Consider the following 23,734-nt stretch of genomic DNA (forward strand, 5'->3'; position numbering starts at 1 on the left):
GACCTCGAGGAACCTAAACCCTCGATAAAACCGAGCTCGAGTACCGCATCGACTAACCGATTAATTTCTATTGCTTATTGTTCTAAAAAACACGCAAACACTGACCTTGCTTCGGGATTTCTCCTAGAAAACCAGATAACAAAGCGTCCGCGTAAACTCTTACGGCATTATCAGAAAGTCTATTTTACCTTGATTAGTCTGCAACGTTTTTGTCGTTTTGTCAGTCTGGTTGAAAAGTCCGTGATCGATCGTTTCGATTTGTCGGGAATTATAGGTACAAACGACATAACGAGGACGTCTCCTTGGCCGTGACACTGGCCGTTTGTGGCGTTCTGAAGAATAGTCACTACCTACAGAGCGCAGGGAAAAACGTCGCATTAATAGTCACAGAAACCTAGCCACCGCCATACAATTGGAGATACGCTCTCATTTTAGAATTACATGCTTAAATTACTACATTAAACTTGGCACGAACATTTACGTAGCATATACGAGTATCTAACCTGCTATAGAAAAGACCAAGTAGAAGATTTGTATGTTCATGTCAAATTTCATGTTATTTTTTGTTTGACGACCGGTCTGGCCTAGTGGGTAGTGACCCTGCCTGTGAAGCCGATGGTCCTGGGTTCGAATCCCGGTAAGGGCATTTATTTGTGTGATGAACACAAATATTTGTTCCTGAGTCATGGATGTTTTCTATGTGTATAAGTATGTATTTATCTATATAAGTATGTATATCGTCGCCTAATAGCGCCCATAGTACAAGCTTTGCTTAGTTTGGGGCTAGGTTGGTCTGTGTGAGATGTCCCCTAATATTTATTTATTTTATTTATTTATTTCAGAATATCGTTTTAAAATGAGAACGTATCAGAAACAGTCTCAAAAAATTGTTCGATGTTATAACGCTCTGCCAACAAACTGTTGCTCTGCCAACAAACTGTCTCTCTGCCAACAAACTGTCTCTCTGCCAATAAACTGTTGCTCTCCCAACAAACTGTCTCTCTGTCAACAAACTGTCTCTCTGCCAACAAACTGTCTCTCTGCCAACAAACTGTCTCTCTGCCAACAAACTGTTGCTCTGCCAACAAACTGTCTCTCTGCCAACAAACTGTCTCTCTGTCAACAAACTGTTGCTCTGCCAACAAACTGTCTCTCTGCCAACATACTGTCTCTCTGCCAACATACTGTCTCTCTGCCAACATACTGTCTCTCTGCCAACAAACTGTTTTGCAGTTTGGCAAAATATGTCAATGTAAAAATATGGTATATTTCGCTAGAATAGATGATTTATTTATTTAATAAAACAGACACCAAACAAAATGCAGAGGGATATTTTCGCACAGGAGATACTTTCTGAGAATCGTCGGTTTAATTCACATCCTGATCGCAGTCAGATAAGTGTTAATTGGGAAGTTATGTATGAACATAATGCCAGAACAATCGACCGTCATAAACATAAATCCGGCGTACTAGTTATAGGTAGTTAGGTTACTCAATGTTAAATTTCTTTATTAGAATATAATTGTATCCTTACACCGTAGAAGGTAAATATTATATGGTTTCAGAAAACTCGTCGCGCGTACACTTCGGCTGTAGTAAGCTATTATTGAGGTTTTTCTATTATAGGAAGCATTTACCTACCTTTTTTTGTATTCCCATTCTGAATCTTTAGAACTTTCGAGCCAGACAATTAATAATTGCCCCACATTGTCGGATCGACACATTATTATTATTATTACGAGCCTATTGTGTCCCACTGCTGGGCAAAGGTCTCCCCCCTCTTCTTCCACTCCTCCCGGTTTTGAGCTACATCTGGTCAGTCGCTCAAAAAGGAGTCCAAGTTATCCCGCCATCGCCGACGAGGTCTGCCGGATCCCCGGTTTGACTCATGGGGCACCCACTCTGTGGTTATTTTGGCCCACAAGTCATTCGGCATGCGGCAGACATGACCAGCCCAGTCCCACTTTAACTTGTCCGCTTTCCGAGCTACATCTATTATTTGGGTTTTAGAGCGCAGCGTGGTGTTCCGGATGCGATCCCCGAGTTTCACACCTAATAGTAAACACATTATAGTAAAAACCGGTACATATTGCCTATAATGCAAAATGTTTTTATTAAGACCCAACTAAACTTTAGTTAGCCCTGAGACAAAAATCGCTTAAATTTATAACGAAAATCTCAAGACTTCTTGAGTAAACGCATTATCCTCATTTGCGTTGCGTTGTCCTTAATCAGGTGGGCCCGTATACGCTTATTTCATACCAACATGTGTAATAAACAATGTTTTATTTTAATTCTGATCGTAGTGTTAATTTACACGTGTTAATTGGAACAAAGTTATGTCCATGTAGTTAACCGTAATAACCATAAATCCGGCATACCGTAACTCCGCTATAAATTTCTTTTAACATTTAACTTGGTGCGGCTACCATCCTTCGAGGTGTCGTTAAGCATTTCGACCTCGTGCAAAGGCCACAAAAGAAAATGCATTATATAGACTGCCAATCTGTAGGGACATTCCAGGAAAGTTTCGGGTACGTGACGCAATTTTTTTAACACTTCTGATAAAGCTAATGAAGCCGATATTTGGCATGATAACGTTTGATAATTTAGCTATGTATATACAAATTTTCGGTATATAAATAGTATATATCTCTGTGGGTGATTGAGGTAGCTGCCATACGCGTCACGTCCCCAACAAAGCCGACCTTTTTGTGGAAAGCCCCTGTACAATTTCACGCTACTCATCAAAATATAGGTACAGATAGTTCATGTAAACAACAATTCGCCGCGCAGGTATAGACGTAAAACTGCCAACCAGTTTTTATGTAGGCATAATGTACATTTTTACCGTGTTCTTTCAATTATTTTTTAAATGCCAAATTTTTCGAGGGTTGAGACTCGGCGAGATCTGAAAGGTCCTTCTAAATATAGGTACTTATTATATTTAGTGATTTCTGTGATTTGTCCTCAGTTTAAAGCCGTAATGTTTTATAGTTAGGAAGCAAATTGGTGTTGTAATTAAAGTAAAGATTAAAGAACGATACAAAACAGGAACTCGCTTTATATCACTCCCAATGATAATTGACGTGACTTTAAGGGATAGTCCTCATTAATTACTTGTCTCTGGCAAGCACAATACACTTATCACAAGTCCGGTTTACAAGAAATAACAGAACTAGCTTAAAAGACTCGTTTGACATATCCTATTGGCCTAGTTCACTGGTAATTGAGAACTAAACCTTGACTGTTTGTCAATACGGATGTTTTTAGATTAGTCAGGGTATTCCTGTTTTATTTGTGGGCTTGATTGGGGGCAATTTGGTTCAAGATCACGGAATACGGAACTCAAAGCGGAAGTTTTGGTAAATAGAACAGGATATAGGGAATTAATAGTCGATCGTTTGACTACTGGAGACATATTCGGATTATTCGGAGTTTAAAAACATCAATTTAGTTTGTTATTGATAGGTATTACTTATACGTGTAAGAATATATTTACCGTACACGGCGGAAAGAAGTCGATAACTCGAGATATAAAATTGAAGAAATGTGAACTTAAAATAAAATTACATGTTCAGATTTCTACCATTATTAAATGACACGTCTCACAGTGCATTTCACACACACTAAATCATGTTCAGATTTTTAAACTTCGTATAGGCCTCCTGGATCCCAAACAAGACGGCAAATTGTTTCACGATTGTTACTAGAAATTGTATCTACCTGTCGTAAAAACAATAAGAGTATTAAAATGTGAAACTGTGAAACAGACTTCTTCTTGCTTTGGACATTAATAAAAAAATATATTATTAAGTTGCAATATTAGTTGCAATATATTAGTTGCAATATGTTTAGGCACTGGCTTTCCGTGCACAAAAACGGGAACAAAAAATAGTGTAATTTATGCTATTTAAATTGTTCAACTTATTTTATTTTATTTTATTATTAAGTACTACTTCTTTTGGCGCTTTAACTTTTAAATTGTATCTTGATATGGGTGTACGAATGTACTTTTTGCCTGAAATAAAACTATTTATTTTATTTTATTTTATTAATAATAATATACAACAAGTAGTTAAGTATGTACTTGTGTACCATTTTGAAATGAAATATCTTAATAAGTGTCTTAGTACTCTTAGTAAGTGGGCAGTCTTCGTTTTTTGCCTAAACTATTCTAATAATTTTAAGTATGTTACATTTTTTATCATGTACTTATCCAACATAAAGTACAATTATATACAATTTTTGACGCCATCGATCCGCTAATGATCCAAAGAAAATCCGCTAATGATCAATTGTAAACTCTATGCTGTCGATACAAGGTCCTTCAGTAAATCAATCAATCAAGACATTTCTGCAACAAGGGTCGGTCGTCGTACTCATCGTTAGTTACGATCTTTGGTAACGGAGAACACTATTGTAGATCAATTTGAGAGCTGTTGCTTCTGGTCGTTGAACTTTGAAGAAATCACTAATGTCCATAAACGGTCTGATATTATAAGTCTGGCAGCCCACAGAGAAACTGATTTAGGTACATCGAAGAGCAGAGGCGAGTGGAACTCTACGCAAAGCTTGACGAGTTAAAGGCCCGACCACCTACGGTCATAAACAATTTTTCCCCTCACTAGCTCGGAAAGCCGTCTTTTATCCTTTAAAACAAGCGGGGAAAAACGCATTTTATCCACTAGTGGGGAAAGTAATTTGACCTTGGATGGAGCGTGTTTAAGTAGCTTGACAGATAACAAAACGTACAACGCTCATAATAATGGTTCGTTCGATATTAATTATCATTAGATAAATGATATGAAAATCTAATAAAAAATACCAGATTTAGCTTTATTTAATGATCTTAAGTCATAAACCTTAAGATTCCATAATAAACGTTTGTTTTTTAATAATTATGTTAAATATAATTCTGAACGCACAAGTTAAGTCAATGCAATTTCAAAACGCATCATTGACATTTCATACGTCAGAAATGTCAACATTGACAACAAAAATTTTGCTTTAAAACTTCTCACGTAAAAGTACAGAATTTCGAGAGTTTTTTGTTATAATATCGTAAAAAAATGAGTGATTCCAGTTGATGAAGATGATCTAACGCCTGTGGATGTTGCACTTTCTTCGCTATAGTGAGGGGAAAAGTTTTGTGTTACACACGGGTGCAAATGTATTTTACTTCTCGTGTGTTAAAACACTCGCGGGTAAAATACAACTTTGCACCCTTGTATAACAAATAACTATTATCGGAGGGTGTGGGCAGTGAGTGTGGCCGTACATACATTCACTGCAAAAACAGGGTACGTCAGCCACCTGAGCGCATCGTCGCTCTCACTATTCTCACTGGCCAGTACAAACCCAATCCCAGTGGCTTAAACCGGACAGGACAGGATAGGATTGCTGACTGTATACTGTATATAGGTACTTTACTTATAATTTGATCTGCGGCTAACGGTGTACTTTGTAAAGCCCAATTTATTATTAGGTTACTTAAGATAACAAGGCTTGTTAAATAGAACGTAATAATCTTGGACGATTAAGTTTTTATAGTCAACCTCCTTGTGAACAGTGAGTAGAATAATGTCCTAATTATAGGACATCGGGCTTCATTAACTATACTGAGTATTTCTTTGTTGAAACACACGTACATCGCGATTCCATGCCCTAAGGTGCCCTAAGTATATTGTTTATTGGGATATATTGGTTAATGTACCTATAATATATAGTGACAAATTGACTATCTGCCACTATAAACTCATCAACTCTTAAGAGCCTGGCTCTTGTCGGTGGAGTAACCGCCACTCCGTTCTTCTTTCTGCCACTGTTTTGAGCACCTGATACGTCACTACGTTGATCTTCTCCTTGGCTTGGTCCAAAAACGCACGTCTCAGTCTTCCTCTGCCTCTCCTTTTTTCTTTTTTCTATAAACTAACCGTCTTATTTTGATAGAAATTTATCGTTTATGGTGATATTTTAACACTCTCTCACTGCAGTCTTTACAGCTTGGACCTACTCCACACATTTGTTTTACTAAACAGGGCAGTAGAGTTAGACCAATCTAAGTTGGCAGCGATTTTGATAGCCCGGACTGCGCAAGTGTTATTTAAACGTCATAATTTCATAGAAGTATGGCGTTTAAAATAACCCATGCACAGTCTGGGCATTCAAAATCGCTACCAACTTAGTTTGGTTTAACTCTAGCTCTAAGAGAGATCAAGCCAAACAAACAACACTTGACAAGTTTGTTTAGCTCTATCTTGGCCTCGTCTAATGCTGAAATCTACCAGATTACTCGTTACCGCTAGTTAAACAACATTAAACACGTCAAAACATGCGTTACTAATTTAAATTGTTTCCGCTTATTTGTGTCGTACTCATAACAGATCATGATGATATCGTTAAGCAAAGGAGCAAGTTTTTAAGAGTAACATTCGTAGAAAATAGCATTCCTCGGAAATATCTGTGTATACAAATAATATAAGGCGTTACTTATCGCGTGACAAGACAAATGTGAAATGACAGGCGAATTAATACTCGTTGTTCTATACATTAAAACGCCTTGTAAATATGTAAACATAAATAATCGACCCGGTTTTCCACTTGCATGCCTGAAATACTAATTGTATAGGCTTATCTCAATAAGATGCCTTCTATGCATATTATAATTTATGATCAATGTACCTATTTACTCTTCCATAGGAAAGAAAATAGCTTTAAGAATAAGATGGTGATGGCGACTAACTAACGATCTGCAAAGTCTGTGCTTTATTACATTTTAAATTGAGCTTCATTCCAAAATTTGCATAACAATTTACTAGGAATCGGAAAATACCTATTCCTATGTTTACTTTAAAATATCGTTCTTGATCTTTTCAAATCGATACTCGTTTCAAACAATTTCAAAGAGCTGTCGAATTTGAAAAGCGAACGGATTGTTTCATTTTCGTTTGACAGTAACATATATTATTCTCGGAAACTACCATGACACTCGACAGTGTAAAAAAGCAAATACAATGCTTTGGAATCATCATTTGTTATTTAGTTTACCTTATTCTCGGTGTTCGTAATGGTTTTACCGATTGCGGTTGTAAATTATACGGTCAGACTTAGATATTTTCTACGAACGCATTTACTCGTACGTATGCTGTCGTACATAAATAATTAGTTTTCCACAGTTAGTTACAACATTATGCATAATAACTACGTTGCAATAACTCCCTACAGCGCACTGCTAGATTATTTCGAACCCTTTCTAATGTTGTTTCGTTTGGTTGTTACAGAGCGAGTCGAGCTACACATCCTCGGAGGAGGGATGCGGCGGCGGCGAGCGGCACGCCGTGCTGAGTTACGAGCAGGTGTCGCGGCTCAACGACGTCATGGACGAGGTGGTGGCCATCCACGGCCGCGGCAACTACCCCACGCTGCACGTGCGGCTGCGGGAGCTGGTGGCCGGCGTGCGAGCGCGGCTTGAAGCCCCTCAGGCCGCAGGCGGCGCCGGCGTGGCAGTCCGCGACGTCCGTCTAAACGGCGGAGCGGCTTCTCACGTTCTCGCCGATCGCCCCCAGCCCTACTCCGACATCGACCTCATTTTCACCGCCGACCTCCTCACCGCGCGCCACTGCGACCGCGTGAAGGCCGCCGTGCTCGGCCACCTCTCCACTCTCCTACCTCCGGCCACCCCTCGCCGCCGCGCCCCCACCGCCGGCTTAAAAGAAGCCTACGTCTCCAAAATGGTCCGCGTCAACTCCGACGGCGACCTCTGGTCGCTCATCTCCCTCGGAAACTCCCGCGGGCACAAATCCGTGGAGCTCAAGTTCGTGGACACCATGCGACGTCAGTTTGAGTTCTCCGTGGACTCTTTCCAGATCGCACTAGATTCGCTACTCGCGTTCCACGAGTGCGCGGCGCTGCCCATCGGCGAGAACTTCTACCCGACCGTAGTCGGCGAGTCAGTGTATGGAGATTTCCGCGAAGCTCTGATCCACCTAACGGAGAAGTTGATCGCGACACGCCAGCCCGAGGAAATCCGCGGCGGCGGCCTGCTCAAGTATTGTGCATTACTGGCTAAAGGATACAGGGCCGCGCGGCCGGATCGCATCAAGACGCTAGAGCGATATATGTGCTCGCGGTTCTTCATCGACTTCCCCGAGCTTGGCCAGCAGCGCGCCAAGCTCGAGGCATATCTACGGAATCACTTCGTCGGGCGCGAGGAGGAGGCCCTCAAGCACCGCTATTTAACGCTGCTGCACGGTGTAGTTCGCGAGTCGACAGTGTGCCTCATGGGCCACGAGCGGCGGCAGACGCTGGCCCTGATCGAGCACCTGGCGTGCCGGGAGCTGTGCGCGCGGACGCCGGTGTTGCTGGCGCCGGGCGTGGGTGTGGGCGTGGGCGTGGGAGTGGGCGGCTACTACGTGTGCGTGTGCGCGGCGTGTGCGGCGTGCGCGGCGTGCCCCGCCTGCGCCGCGTCCTACTGCCAGTGCTGCCGCCCTCAGCTGTGCCCCGCGTGACCGCGCTAGACCGCCGTGATCAGAGACACGTGATTCTTACCTTCTTTATCGATCGATGAATTTAGTGCCAAATGTATATAATAAAAAATATATGTATATGTATGATTCACTGTTCTATAGGCGAGTGTATATAATGTGTTATTAATTACGCTTCGTATTCTTGGCTGGATTTTTATTAGGAAAAAAAAATGGGAAACACCAAAGCGAAAAAGACAGGCCGGTGACTTACGCTTCTTTGGCGATTGCGAATATTTCAGTAGATAGAATCGAGTGGGTCTCGAGCACTGACGCCGAGCCGGCACGACTTGCCATTGAACCTCGCGGCCTCCTACTCCTGAGCCATATCGGTAGCTTCATGTGGAGACAATTTACCCTGTGTCAATTCGAAGTTGCTCACTTTACTAGTACACAGATCAATTCTCACCAGTCAATTCTTCCGCAAAGCCTCCACGGTAGTATTCAGGAATCTACTAGCTAGCACCTAGCTAGTCACTACTGATCACCAAAGCTCGGTGAAAAGTTTAACTAACTCTGATTGGTTATGATGGCAGTATTACTGACTATTAGTGATCTTGACTACCAACCCTGCACTCGTTTGCTAATAATTCTAATCAACTATTGTAATGTTAGCTAGAGAACTAAGCAGAACGTATTTAGCCAACGCTTGAGGTCAAACGTGAAATAATTTCTAGTCGTACTCCTTTCGTGTTGATAATTTAATATGTTAGCAGTACGAAAATTATTTTCCACGAAATATAATGGACGCATTGTTAGGAATAAGTCCGAGTCGATGGTCTGCCTATAAAAAAAGACTAGTTAGTTATTATTAAGCTTTTTATGTATAAAATTGTCTCCATAATTTTAGTGGCATGTCTCTCAAAAACCCCGCTCAAATGTCAAAGGCGTAACTTTGACTCGAGCTACAACTAGGACTGCTTTGGAAGAAAACGATATTTCAGTAGCAACTAAAAGCTAAATAGAAACAAGTCCGGCCTTGTCGTTGGCCTTTAGAAACAAGGAATCGCAAATGCAGACAAGGAACTAGGCATAGACTGTCCCCGCGGGGACGGCAGGCGCGGCCGGGACGCACTTTACAAAATGCCTACCTACATCTCGTATTTGTGAAGCGCAAAGCAAAAGCAAAAGAGTTTAGTGCGCGCCCGGCTGCCGCGCGAGATGTACTGAAGACGTATTTTATTACTATGTATTTATATAATATAACGTGTATACATTTGTCTTGATCGCTCTAGTATTGTATACGGCTTGGCATACGAGAGTAACAAATTAAGTTAATTATAATAACAAAAAAGAGAAAAAGCAAAAAAAAGACTAAGGTGTGTACAATATTAAAGTCCACTCTTGTTATTGATAGAGATCCATTTACGAATATTTTAAGAACATTTACAAGTACCAGAAGTCACGTCGAGAGCGTACTTATGGCGTTTCAACTTTTAACATTTCATCAATTACAGTAAATATTGTAGGTGGTATAAAAACATGTGATTTAATTGTTGTAGAGTAACATACTGTTGTCGATGATTATACTTACATACATTATAATGTAGATTAAATCCAATAGAGAGATGTACTATTATTGTTGTATTTTAATGATATATAGATATACGAATGATTGTGTAAACTGTGTCCGGCCAAACGTGCATGTCTTAGATATTTGCCAATGCATATTCAAATAAAAAATATATGTATACACATTATTGCATGGAACTCTTGAATAGGAAGTAAGATGTTTACATATTTTTGATTAGTCGAAACGACATCCAGAGGAATCAAGTACAATGGCTCCTATAGTCGCTAATAATTCGGGCCTACTTCACGAGGACGAATCCGACTTGCTCACTATCGAACCAAAATTTGAGATCTCATTTTTTATTCCCTCAAAATATTTCGAAAATGTAAGAACATGTTCAATTTATTTTTAACTCGTATTTTGGTACTGTCCGCGGCCCCTGTCAGGGTCAACACTGGATTCATAAACATTAAACCCGTTCGTTTTTAGTACCTCTCAAAATAAAGTGTAAAAGAGGTTCTACCGCGAAAATCTAACATCGCAATTTCGTTACCTGCCTCTCTATCACTGGCATATTCGAGCGATACAGTGCTATACAACGAAATTTCGATTTTCATTTTCCGCCTTAGGGCCTCTGTTATCACATTACAACGGAGGGAAATTTACAACTTCATAATACCCATTAGACATCAACTAATATTTAAGATAATAAAACTTAGAAAATCTCATCGAATCCAGTGTCCTGTCCTGTGGCTTGTGCTCTTGTCATGACTTGAATCACGAATTTTAAAACGCTTTTCGAATTCTCAACATTTTTATTTACGAGAGGTGTATTGATATTATAATATATCAAGTATTTAGAAACGTGTATATTTCCTAAGTCATTGAGGGTGAAGAGGAGGAAAAAGGTCCGTTGTCTTCCCGCGTTCGTATAATGTCATCAATATAGGTAATGCTAGGATTTCCGGGTAAACTACATAATGCCGAAGGCGTCTAGAGAATATTTTTTTGTCTTGCTCATGAATGTTGTTTAAAGTATTGATAGCTTATTATCCAGAAAACTGACGTTTTAACCATTATTTAGTCAACATCCGGCAATCCATCGTAGCTATTTGTAAAGACCAGATATCACTTTACCAGGAGCAATCACCGTACAATGTCATGCTATACGAGCACACTTTTGATATTGGCGAAATCGTTATATAAATTTGATCTTCCAACCTTGACGCTGGCAAAATTGTCCCACTGGACAGATGCCATTTTTTTTAAACTGAACTGAACTAGATAATGATAAGTTCATTACGAAGTATCTTCGACTGATAGACGAACGCAGTGGGACGCCGGACTAAGACGTACTTAGAAGTAAAACAAGTACATAATTTTAACTAACGACATCTAAACCATATTCCATTTGTACCTAATAAGAGTGAATGTAAGTTAATTATCACTAGTTATACCTCTCGGAATCGAGACAGGCGTCTAAGTTGTGATTGTAGTCTTTTCGACAGGTCTTTTAACGTTATCTATATTGAATATTATCATATTTTAAATAACTGTGATTATTATATCTATATTGTAATCTATTATTGGCAGTACCCGGTATGAACTACCTCCGCGCTTATACTAAAATTCTGATAAATCGTGCTTGTATTGTATTAGAAAATATATTTTATTACCGTTGTACAGACTCAGATGATTATACATTGTAGTGAAATATAAATGCAGTGAAAAAAATTATCAATTGATACATAGTTTGAGCCGATTTAGAGATTGTTTTATATCCAGGAACTACTGTTGTTTAACTGAAAACAATGTATTTTAAATTATATCTAAAAGAACAAGTAATTGTGGTATTTTTGATTATATGAATGAGCTTGCGAACGGCGATGTCAATGCCATTGTTCAAAAACAAAACAAAAAATACAAATTATTCGGCCAGTATTTTATAACTAAACTATAACTGACTTAAAAATGATTACATTCTGTAATACATGTTGTGAAGGTTGATTACAGTAATCAACTTTCAAGGTCATATCTGGTTCTTTGCACTAGATTAATTTCAGCAATAGCTCTTCCGTAGAAATAATTCGTCACGCTTCCATAAAACGGTCTAAATATTTTGGAAATGTTTTTTGCTAACGAGAGACATTGCGGTTTATTATAGGGTTTTATTTTTCTAAAGTTACCATCAGTTTTCAGCTAGCCTTTCTGTATAATGTTTAATTTTATATTGTGCACGTTATGGGGCGTCTGCGTACTGAGTTTGTTTGATTATTTGTATATATTGTAGTGGTAGAGAGATGAGGCGATATTTTGTTCGTTCTAATGCAAGACGAATTGTTTTTGTCGATTTCTTTCTAGAATGGATTTCTAGATTTCGCTCTGAATATGTTCATTTTCCGCAATCTACGTCTTTATGTTTGATTATAAACTTCAACTAAATCACGAATTTTACTGTTAAAGTAATATTCCTTATGATATTCACTTGATCTGTGTCGCAACATAAAGGCGTACTTTGTAACGTAAGCACGTTTGACGTGTAAACCCGGTTTTGCATTTAAAGTAATATGATATACGTTGGAAAATGCCATTAGCTCCTTAACCGATGCATTTATATCATTTGCTCATTACGCAAAAAGCTTTGCAATTAAAATTTAGAATTCTCATTTTAACTTAAAATTGATTGTTAAAGCCAGTTTTGGAATTGGCCGTGATGGTATTTGATCTGCTGGGACCCGATTTAAAAAGGCTATAAATGATGAATGTGTTTAAATCTGCTAGGTAAATACGCTATTGGATTAGACAAGGGTTTGCGACTTGTAAAAGTATTCTTTAGTAGTGTAACGTACGCAGGCGCCTATACAAAGGCGTGGCTTCGTGGAATTCTTGATTGAAACAAATGGCAGCGACACCGTGAAATGCCACTTTATTAAAGATTACAGATCGTATCGCTGGCGTTTGGCACCTTGGCTGGGTTATTCGTGCTACTTTTTTGTTAGTGTGGCTTTTGTAACTAGGGGACAAATGTAACAAAAATACAAGAAGTGAATCTAGAGCTAGAGTACTTATAGTCTTATACCATGGGTGAACTCTTTTATGACTGGCAAAAGTGTGCCATGAATATAAGTGGCTCCTTAGCTTTTAACTCCTTGTAGTTTTAGAATAGTTCCATTTGCCCTATAGTTCCAATTGTCCCGGCTGATCTTACGGATTTGTTACTTACGTTTGAGTAAAAAGTCTTTTTTGGTCTTGCCAATCTGGGAGTGTACCCGGAGACAAGAGTGGTACTGGTAATTTATTAACATAATCAATGAATACAAAGTTTGTACAAAACCGTGTTAGTAAGATCGAGAATTCTTGAGCCTTTTTTATGTAAGAGGTTTTCACAATATCTTTAATACGTAAATGGCATTGGATTATATACAGCCATTTATTAATAATATTCTTGGTTTTAAAACTATCCTAGAGACTGCAGTGACAATTCATGAAAAGTTAAAAAGTCTTTTAGGTTCTATTGATATCCCAAATTTTACCTTCAGTGTTTCTTAAAAAAAAACATCGATAGTTACTTGTCTCTCTTACCTGGGCTTCTTGAAAGCTTACAGATTGTAGTCTTACATCCAAATTGACTTTAAAATCTGTGTACTATTTGTATATTAGAACCGCCCCTTTTATCCTTAATACATTGTAAATATAATTTATACACACGAATGGCGTATTCTGTCATCTTTTTACTTAATTTGATGTGTATTTTAATTATATCTTCGTGCATAATTCTTGTTCTTTTGAAAGATATTAACTACGGATCAAAAGCCCAAATTCTCGATTAACTCGCACGGTATTGTTTCTCATGGAATTTTTACCGTATACTGGTGTTACTTTGAGTCACGGGAATCATTAGATTTTTGACGGGGAGCTGATTTTTGAACGCAAGCTGAAGAATTTTATGATGTGGTTGGCAACATTAATAACAGAAATACATGATGAAAGCGTTCAGAAACCAATTCTTTATAATTTAAATTTACCGAACCCCAATTTACCGATACTAAAAGTGTACGGATAACCCAACTCGATAGTTCCGCAGGCACGCAATGCCGACAAGTCGCTCATATGTTACCCGCGCCGGTCGGCATACAGACTCTCTTTAAGACATACGAGTAGCATATAGCATAGTTTTATCAAATATATTTACATAGTTATTACTTTCTTCCGTCGCCCGCTCCGGGCCGAGCTGTTGTTGCGATGTTTAATATAATTACTATATTTGTGAGGAGTTTTAAGATTGTAAATTTTACAGAAAATTAAATAAAAATGTTGTGAAAATAAATTATAAAAAAGTGATAAACAGTGATGATTGTCTTTTATTTTTTATCCCGGATACGTAAAAGGAGCTTATTACGAATGCAATTATAAATTACTTATGGTGTATTATATCAAAGACTTTAATTATACGTTGTAAAACTTTTGTTTACTTATATAATTATTTTTTTCATAATATGCTCCTAAAACGATAAAAATAACAATGGACTTTAAAAACTACAAATAAAGCATAGGTACCTACTGCAATAAAACTGGCCTGACCTAATATGTTGTTTATGCAAAAAAACAAGCATTAATTTAGTAGGGTAGGGTAGGAAACAGTGGCTCAGCTCGAACAGTGGCTCAGTCGCCCAAATAACGCCTCTTCATGTTGGAATTAGGTTGAGTGAGCCACTGTACCCGGCTATTTTTTGTTTCCTACCCTACCCTACTCTTAATACATTACATGTAGGTCATACAAAGTTAAAATCGTAGACTGTACAACAAGGGCATAAAGCGATCCATCCAGCGATGGCTGTCTTGGAACCCATAAGAAACCTGTGATAAAACAACGCGAGCTCATTGTGTTTGTGTTTGTCAGAATGGTTTCGATGAGTATTAGGGCGTCCGCTCGCTGGCGCGATTGCACGGAGCGGGTGAGCGGCTTAATGATGAAAAATACCTAGTATGAGCAACGCTAGCTGGCGCGGACGCGTGCTACGGATTTTACCTACAAAGGCACCCGCGTGCGTGTTTAGTTGTCTGCTAAAGAAAGTACAACTAGCAACGTGTGTAAAATGATATTCAATTAATATTGTCTTCGGTTACCGCGATAATTACTCATAAAATAAACTATGAAAACGGATTATATCAACGGGAGACTGAGGAAAAACTACAGTGCAAAAATACCCACATACAAAAAATAATGAACCATAAACTTTAAGGCTGGTTGTACATGCAAAATCGGTTCATAAGGCTAGTTATACAATACAACTACACTAAATGAAACGTCGGGATGTATTATAAATTCAATATACGCGATATAATCCGTTTTCATCGTTTTATTTCATGATATTCAATTTTTTTTATTGTTATACCTACTTGGACACCGCATGTCACCCATACTTATATGATTTTTGTATCCATATCGGTCCTTTAGGACATTTCAGAGAAGTTTCGGGTAGTGCGTGACGTTACTTTTTTAATACTTCTGATAAGTGGATAAAGCTAAGAAGCCGATATTTGCCATGATACCTCTAACCTAACCTAACGTTTGATTAAACTTAGCTTTAAATTCAACAAACACAAACTTCTGCAGGTTATTAAGGTAGCTGCCATACCTACTGCCCTCGGCAACGTAAACCTTTTTCTGGAAAGTCTTTCGATTTAGCTTTAAAATAGAGTTCAAAACAACCTGGTGAATACCAAATGCAAGCACTTAATGTCCGCTTGTTGCATAAACGGTCCAGTGACGTCAACTCGCCTATTTGGTGACCGATCGGAATACGGTGAATAAACATGCCAACGGGACTGCGGCCCAAATACAAAAATGCAGTAGTTTGAGCTTAGGACGAGTAAGTTGGCACGTAGCACCCAGCTGAGAATTAGGGGATTTTCAGAGCTGCACTGAAAATAATAATCATTGAATCATCATCATCATGTCAGCCGATAGACGTCCACTGCTGGACATAGGCCTCCCCCAGGCATCATTGAATAATTAAAAAAATAATTAAACTTAAGTAATAAAGAAATGTATGTATTCTGCCTGTCCTAACCTACGGTGCCCAAACATGGTCACTCACCGAGAGTCAGAAGTCCAAATTGAAGGTTTGCCAGCGAGCAATGGAGCTCAGTATTTTAGGTGTCACAAGGACGGATCGCATCCGAAACACTACATTGCGCTCTAAAACAGGCATAGCTGACGTGGGGGTGAAGACCGCTAGGCTGAAGTGGGACTGGGCGGGTCACGTCTGCCGCATGCATCCGGATAGGTGGGCTAGTATAGCCACCAACTGGATGCCGCAAAAGAAGCGCGGACGTGTCAGGCCCAGACGGAGATGGCGGCTGGCCGGAAAAAGCACAACAGCGGGAGTTGTGGAGATCAAGGGGAGATGCCTTTGCCCAGCAGTGGGACACTTTAACGGGATATTAAAAAGAAAAAAAAAAGTTGATTTAGATCTTAAACGCAATTGTGTACAATAGATAGTATATTACCCACCCTGGGCAGTAAAGTAAGAAATGTCTTTCTTTCTTGTTTGGCCGAGGTGTGTATATGTTGCGGGTAATGTCAGGAGGATAATTAAACTCAAGTTTACCCTGGTATAAGTCCGAAAATTTAAACAACATTAATCTGTATTTGGCATTTACCCGTACAAATCTAGGTCTACCCAACACTTGGAGGGTAATGTCAGAAGTGTTGATGCAACACCTGTCATATAGGAGACAACAGAATAACAATCTAGCCACACAACCCATACACATCTAGGTAACCTAACCTAACCTAACCTAACCCAACACTTGGAGGGTAATGTCAGAAGTGTTGATGCAACACCTGACATATACCTATAGGAGACAACAGAATAACAATCTAGCCGTACAACCAGTACACATCTAGGTCTACCCAACACTTGGAGGGTAATGTCAGAAGTGATGATGCAACACATGACATATAGGAAACAATAGAATAACAATCTAGCCGTACAACCCGTACACATCTATAGGTCTACCCAACACTTGGAGGGTAATGTCAGAAGTGATGATGCATCACATGACATATAATAGGAGACAACAGAATAACAATTTAGCCGTACACAATCTGTGTGAACGCTGCATTTGAAGTTCACAGGAACCCAAGTCCACCACTTCGATCCCAAACGGGCTTATGATTTCAAAGAAAAGCCTAATTGACAACCTACCGTATAGCTTGACCAATGAGGATCATTTCTGAGACGCATTAAAATGAAAATAATACTGCATTATACAGGAAAGAAGATTATGGCATATTTAGTGTTTTTTTCGGTTCAGGTTCAATGATCTTTTACAAAACAGGGACTGTTTGGTGAACTTTGGTGACATTTGGCACGGGCTCCAGATAAATATTAAAGTTGATCGTGAAATATTTTTGAGGAAAAGTGAACATCTACGCAGTAACATTTCAGTCTGTTAACACTAATTGTGCTATAAAAATGCTTCAGACAGATACAATTTTGCTAGAGATGGAAAATTTAAACTAATTTAGACCTATTATTTGTAGCCGTATCAAAAATACACGTTGTATGAATTGGCACAAGTGCGTACCAACTCCAATTTAATTTCAATACTCTAAATCCCGAAATGAGCCTCTGTTTGGCCGTTTGGCGAAAATTTTAATTAGAATAAAACGTTTATTTCAGGTACGGGTACGGCAATAACGATCGCAACAGCAATTAATTGACCTTTTCATGGTTGAAAGGCGAATCAGATAGCGATAACGAACACGGGTTTGTAATAACAAACACTTCCACTAATCACTCTAAACTAGCTCTTATCACTTTACCCCATGGTCGGGATTCGTTTTACGTATTATGCATAAATAATAACAAGTAATAACAACGGAGCATCGCCTGAAACTTGGCCTGTGCGTTATCGCACGAAAAACCGGCCAAGTGCGAGTCGGCGTAAAAAAAACGTATCATTTTCTGCACACTTTTTAGAACAATAACGACCCACTTTCAGAGCATGAGAAATGAAAAATCTCATGATACAATTTGTGTAAGTAGTTTTTAAGAAATCCATCATGCCAATGTCAATTATTCAATGCGATATATTGCATACATACTAATAGATCCTTCCATTTACCTTCAATATATTATTCATCTAAATATATTTACGAGATTTAAGGCAGCTTTTACCAGAATAATCTTAATTCTGAGAATATAGGTAAAGGTACTTAATCTTTCAGACATATTTTATCCCACGGTGCGTCTAGGTTTCTCTTTGCTCTTTTTTCTTTGAACCAAAGAGGATATAATAGGAGATATCTATCTTTGTTTGAACTAAGTTATTAATAGGTTTATAGCTTATCTTTGGATATGTATATTTAAATAGTGTATCATTTCTAAAATATGTAAAATAAGATCTTGATAACGTAAACGAATGAGAATAACATGTCGAGCGGACCAGTATTCTAGTTATGATAACCAAGTTATTTCAAATTATGTTTTTTTTATAAAATAAATAAAAATAGAAATAATTTATTTCGGACCACAGAAATCCATAACAGATTAGTCGAACATGTACATGCAGGAACTTAAAACTATGTTAGATACAATTCATTATTACTTAGCTTACTTGATATCTACATTATACATACGTAAATAGCTAAGGAACGATGCAGGTTCGACCAGTGCTGCATAAAGCGACTATCGAACCTACCCGCTATCACACTCAGGATACTGTTGCTACTGTCAATCACTGCGACGAGTCGCGGCGGCGCGCTTTCTTATTGTAGCAAAGAACCCGCGCATCCGCGAACATGCCTGACGCGCTGCAGAAGCGCGGCAGACGCAACAGCACCCTGAAGGCGTTATTGAACTGGACCCGTAGGGCGCTGATCGATCTTTGCGAATAATTAGCCCACAAGCTGCAGGTATAAAGAGAGGTGCATGTGCTATCATATTCGCTCTTATCGCCAGCGCCCTACGTTCTCTATCTGCGTCGTCACGTCAGATTTTCATCGACTAAGTGGCAGAGTTGGGCGTTATCTAGATTTCTTATCTAGATAATTATTTCAAATAAAATCATTTCAAATAAATTTATTCGAAGATAAATTTAATCACAAATAGTGCGTTGACAACTTTTTTATTTAGATAAATTATCTTGCTAGATGAAGATAACTGGCCTCGTTTGTTATTGAAGTAAGCTTATAATAATTAAAAATAGATATAATGTAATAATCAATTTATGGAATGTCACGTCGGTTCAAAGCGTCACACTGACACTGTACTACTGACATTCATCTTTTATTTAAAATCCTAACTAATTTATCTAGATAAAAATGAAACTGATCTAGATAAATTCAAAATAACAAATGACGGATTATTTAGTTATTTCAAAATAAAAGATGATTTAATTATCTTCCCGGTTATTCTTAATAGATAATTTTTGCCCAACTCTGCTAAGTGGCCTAAACATTTGACACATGTCACTCGTTTAAGGGGTGTGCTACATGAGGCCCCTGTTTATTGGCGCGTAGTGTATGTCAAGTTTAAGATTTTAATGAAGCCCACAAGATGGCAGAACCTACAATGCACAAGAAAACGTACGTGAACTGTAGAGGGCAGCACTTGCTTTGGCGTAAAGTGTCAATGTACAGTTTATGTTTCCGATTCAGGCCACAAGATGGCAGACCCTCCAACGCGCGCCCCTATTGCCCCGCCGGTCATTCCATCGGCGCAAAATCAGCGTCAAATATTAGGTAGTTGTTAAATTTTGGTACTACACACAGTCTAAAAAAATAAAGGTATCTAATATTGTTACGATTTTAACACCCCCTGGCAGGGGTCGGAAACGGGTATTTGCTCCATACAAAAATACCGGTATTATTACGTTCTTTTTCGTTCTTTTGTTTATAATTTCATTTTTAATGGGACGTTTTAATAATGCAAAATTGTTTCCTATATACATGATTCAGTCCTACGTAATGAGCATAAAAAAATTCAAAATATTCGGCTATTTCGGGGTTTTTAAAAAATACCGGTTCCGAGCCCTGCCCCCTGGCACTGACTAAAATAACCGACTCCAGAAGCAGTCCGCAGCCAGCAGCAGCAGTCAGCAGTGTGGGCGCAGAACATCGATGTACACAGCAAAATAGTATGCTACCACTGCTACCAGTGTATGAAATAAACTAACGGACTCATCAACCTAGTGCCTTACACTTTCGTACTGAATGATAAAATAACTAGTCGATTTAATTTGAAATAAAAGAATCACACGAAACGTTCAATTCTTTATTCAAGTAGGTAGGCATATTACAATGCGCTTATGAACGTCAAAAAAGCTACACCGGTTCCAACCGTACACCTCTTGACCCGAGAAGATTTAAGCCTATATGGGACCGGCAACAAACTCGGCGGGACACATCTGTTCAAAACAACACTTATTTTCAAATTTTTACAATAGTAAACCTCTAATGACTCATAAGAAATCAAATTAACACTTGGAAAGAACGTTGGAATCTATAAGCTTTCAGAATAATCCTTCAGGTATAAGCCTTCAGGAACGTAGTGAGCCCCACTGGCCCGGGAGAAGTCCAGTGAGTTTGTCCAACTCCCACGGACTAAACCAATTACCAGTAGAATTTGACACTGGGTTAACGGTTTAACCGGTTAACTCCGGGTTAGCGGGATGGAGCAAGTGGCGCTAACTAATGTGATAACATACCTATCTAATAATACATTATACTAACAGGGCAAGTTAAATAAAAGCTTGTAAAAAATTTACCGCGATTTTACCACAAAAATGCCAAAAGAGGTTGTCAAAGATGCAAGAAAATTATTTTAAATATAAGAAAGCATTTACATCAACAAACCCAGGTAGCAAAGGGACGTCAGCGACGTACAAGTGACCTCATAATGACGTCATTTATACGTCAATATGACGTAACGGACGTCATAATGACGTCTAAATGCTACCTGGGAAAGAACGAAGGATTGCTGAGTGAGCATTCGACAAATTAAAGCACTGAAAATCTTCAACATGACGACGGCCAAATAGAAATTTGTCAGTATACAAGGTATGACAGCGTCTAAGCTCAGCCGTATCTCAGCAGCCTCGTTTTTCTGAAGGAATACATGAATACAAAACTACCGATTGTAACTTTTTCAATTTTCCGTCACCGGTAAACAAGGTGCGAGTCTGCGAGTATAGGTAACGCTGAGTTCTTAGGAAGGGACACTTAACAAAAATAAGCATGTATGTAATAAAATAAAACCGTAAGTATATAATTTTTTTGAGGTACAGTCCGTTAACTCAGAATGAGAATGTGAATCGTTTTTCGGGTAAAATGACAGTGTCTTACTGATTTAGTCGCAATCCAACACCCAAAGAGTGCAGTCGTCTTTTCAGCCTTAAACTATATAGAACAACTGGGAAGCGGCGCGGCGGGCCCACAGCGTTCGCGTTCACAATGAGATCGCCCACGCCACGTAGGACACTTCTATAGGTATCAAAGGATTGATTCAACCCGCATCTCATCGCTTCGCGTTCGCATGTTGTTCGCCTACGTACGCTGCGTAAGCCTTTTAAACAAATCACGCATTAAACAAGATTCAAGAAATACTGTGGTCGCTAACGGTATTAGACCTTAGCTGTTTGAGCGACCTTAAATAAATAAAAAATAAAAAAGTTGTTTGCACGCACCTAAACATTTAGGTAGTAATTGTGATATATGTTACCGTTCTCATGTAATGTGCTCAAGACACGCGAATGCTTGCAGTATCATAATGAAAAATAAAAATAAAACAAACTATTATGATATCAACTTCATACTTCATAATAAGCAGTGTTTTACATTTATAATGTTGTATATTGTAATATTTGTATGTTGTAATATTCTTCCCAGGTAGCAAAGTGACGTCAGCGACGTCATAATGACATAATAATTACGTCATAATCCCGTCGCTGACGTCATAATGACGTATAAATGCTACCTGGGTTGTGACTCCCATGTAGAAGATGGGAAACTTGCCTCGAAAATCCAGAGGCGGCAAAATGAGCAAAACGATTTATAATGTCCCTGGACATAGAAAAATAAGTAAATTACTTGTAATAAGTTTTAATCGAGCTTTTCAAAAACTTATTTGTAATCAAATTTAAGTTTTTACCATACCTCTCATACAAAACAACTTATTACAATAAGTAAGGAAACTGATGTATATGAGTGGTGGGCACTCTAAGTTTACTTATTTCTCTATGGCACGGCACACAGATTGAGAAGACCAACATTTAAATTAGTATGAAACTTTGAGCCTCCCTGATAGAATTTAATTTCGAATAATTAGTGTCTATTTAAAACATTCTAAGCGAGTACAAGATCGAAAGTTGTCCGAAGGTCGTAAAGTCCGGAGAAGCCTTCAGTTGGTTTCAGTAAGTAATGAATTTCACTTCCAACTTGTCGATTCAAATTAAAAAGTTCAGCCGTCTAAACACGGCCTTTCGTGGTATTTAATTGTGTATAATAATGTTTTTATATAAATTTTAATTTATAGATTTTAATCGTTTTATTTTATTAGTAGTCTTAATTTTGTTTTATTAGAGTAGAGGAATTTAAGTACCTGGGATCCGTAGTCAACATCAAAGCAAACATATAACACGGAGGATGACATATCCAATAGAATCAAAACTGGCTGGCTCAAGTGGAGATCGCTCTCCGGCGTTCTCTGTGATGCAAAAATACCCATTAAGACCAAGGGTTCCGTGTATAAGCGAGCGGTCAGGCCGGCCTTGCTGTATGGATCCGAGTGCTGGGGAGTTCGAAAGCAGGAAGAACAAAAAATGCATGTCACCGAAATGAAAATGCTTCGATGGGCTGGGGGTGTGACCAGACTAGACAGAATCCAAAATAGATACATCCGGGGGTCGTTCAAAGTGGCCGAAATACCGCATAAAATGCAAGAAAACCGCCTGCGCTGGTTCGGCCACGTAATGCGCCGAAATGAAGACCACATGACTCGAGAGGTACTGGCCATAGAAGAAGGCAAAAGAGGTAGGGGCCGCCCACCAACCACCTGGATACGGACAGTCCAAAATGACTTGCTGACGACGGGCTTAACGCCAGAAATGACGCAAAACCGCCAAGTTTGGCGAAAAAGTATCAGGAGGTCTGACCCCGAATAGGGATAAAAGCCAGGGGAATGATTGATCTTTTCAATAAAGCTAAACTTTTCTATGTACACATATTGTTAGTAGTAAGGTTTATACGTAATACCGTATTATAACATTTATAACTAATATTAATTGGAGTTTGAAGTAAATTGGACCCCACGACCTTTGAATTGACAGAGGGACGCCTAAAACACTCGCCACTGCCTTTTTTAAGAATGCTGAATTATCATATTAAGTATTAAACTTTGGTCTTTATCCCATTTTAATATTACCTATGTCAAACGCTGGAAGAAGAATTTGATAGCGGTTGATGATAGTTGTTAACTTGGTAGGAAGGTTCGGTACGGTAAATTGCTCTTATTATGTTTTTATATAGTAATAGTTTATAGATAATAAAACTTGATTTGTAACGATTATTTGGATACATTCAAATTAACTACCTATTGAAAGAGTTTATAAAATTCCTATTTGCAATTAGCCTCATGCATGAAGTTTATATTTGAACGAAATATGTTTTATTCGGATGTTTGTTACC

At 38.6% G+C, this 23,734-nt stretch overlaps 1 protein-coding gene across 2 annotated transcripts in view; it reads left to right on the forward strand.

The window, feature by feature from the left end:
* LOC134743746 (terminal nucleotidyltransferase 5C) overlaps positions 1–14,389 on the forward strand; it is a 331,263-nt gene extending 316,874 nt beyond the window's left edge. For both annotated transcript variants that reach the window (XM_063677382.1, XM_063677383.1), the window contains one exon: positions 7,284–14,389. In XM_063677382.1, the coding sequence (XP_063533452.1) occupies positions 7,284–8,510 (1,227 nt within the window). In that variant the 3' untranslated portion in view covers positions 8,511–14,389. The remainder of the gene's footprint in view (positions 1–7,283) is intronic.
* The last annotated feature ends 9,345 nt before the right edge of the window (positions 14,390–23,734 follow it).

This window comes from Cydia strobilella, chromosome 8 (genome assembly GCF_947568885.1).
Source record: "Cydia strobilella chromosome 8, ilCydStro3.1, whole genome shotgun sequence".
NCBI lineage: Eukaryota > Metazoa > Arthropoda > Insecta > Lepidoptera > Tortricidae > Cydia > Cydia strobilella.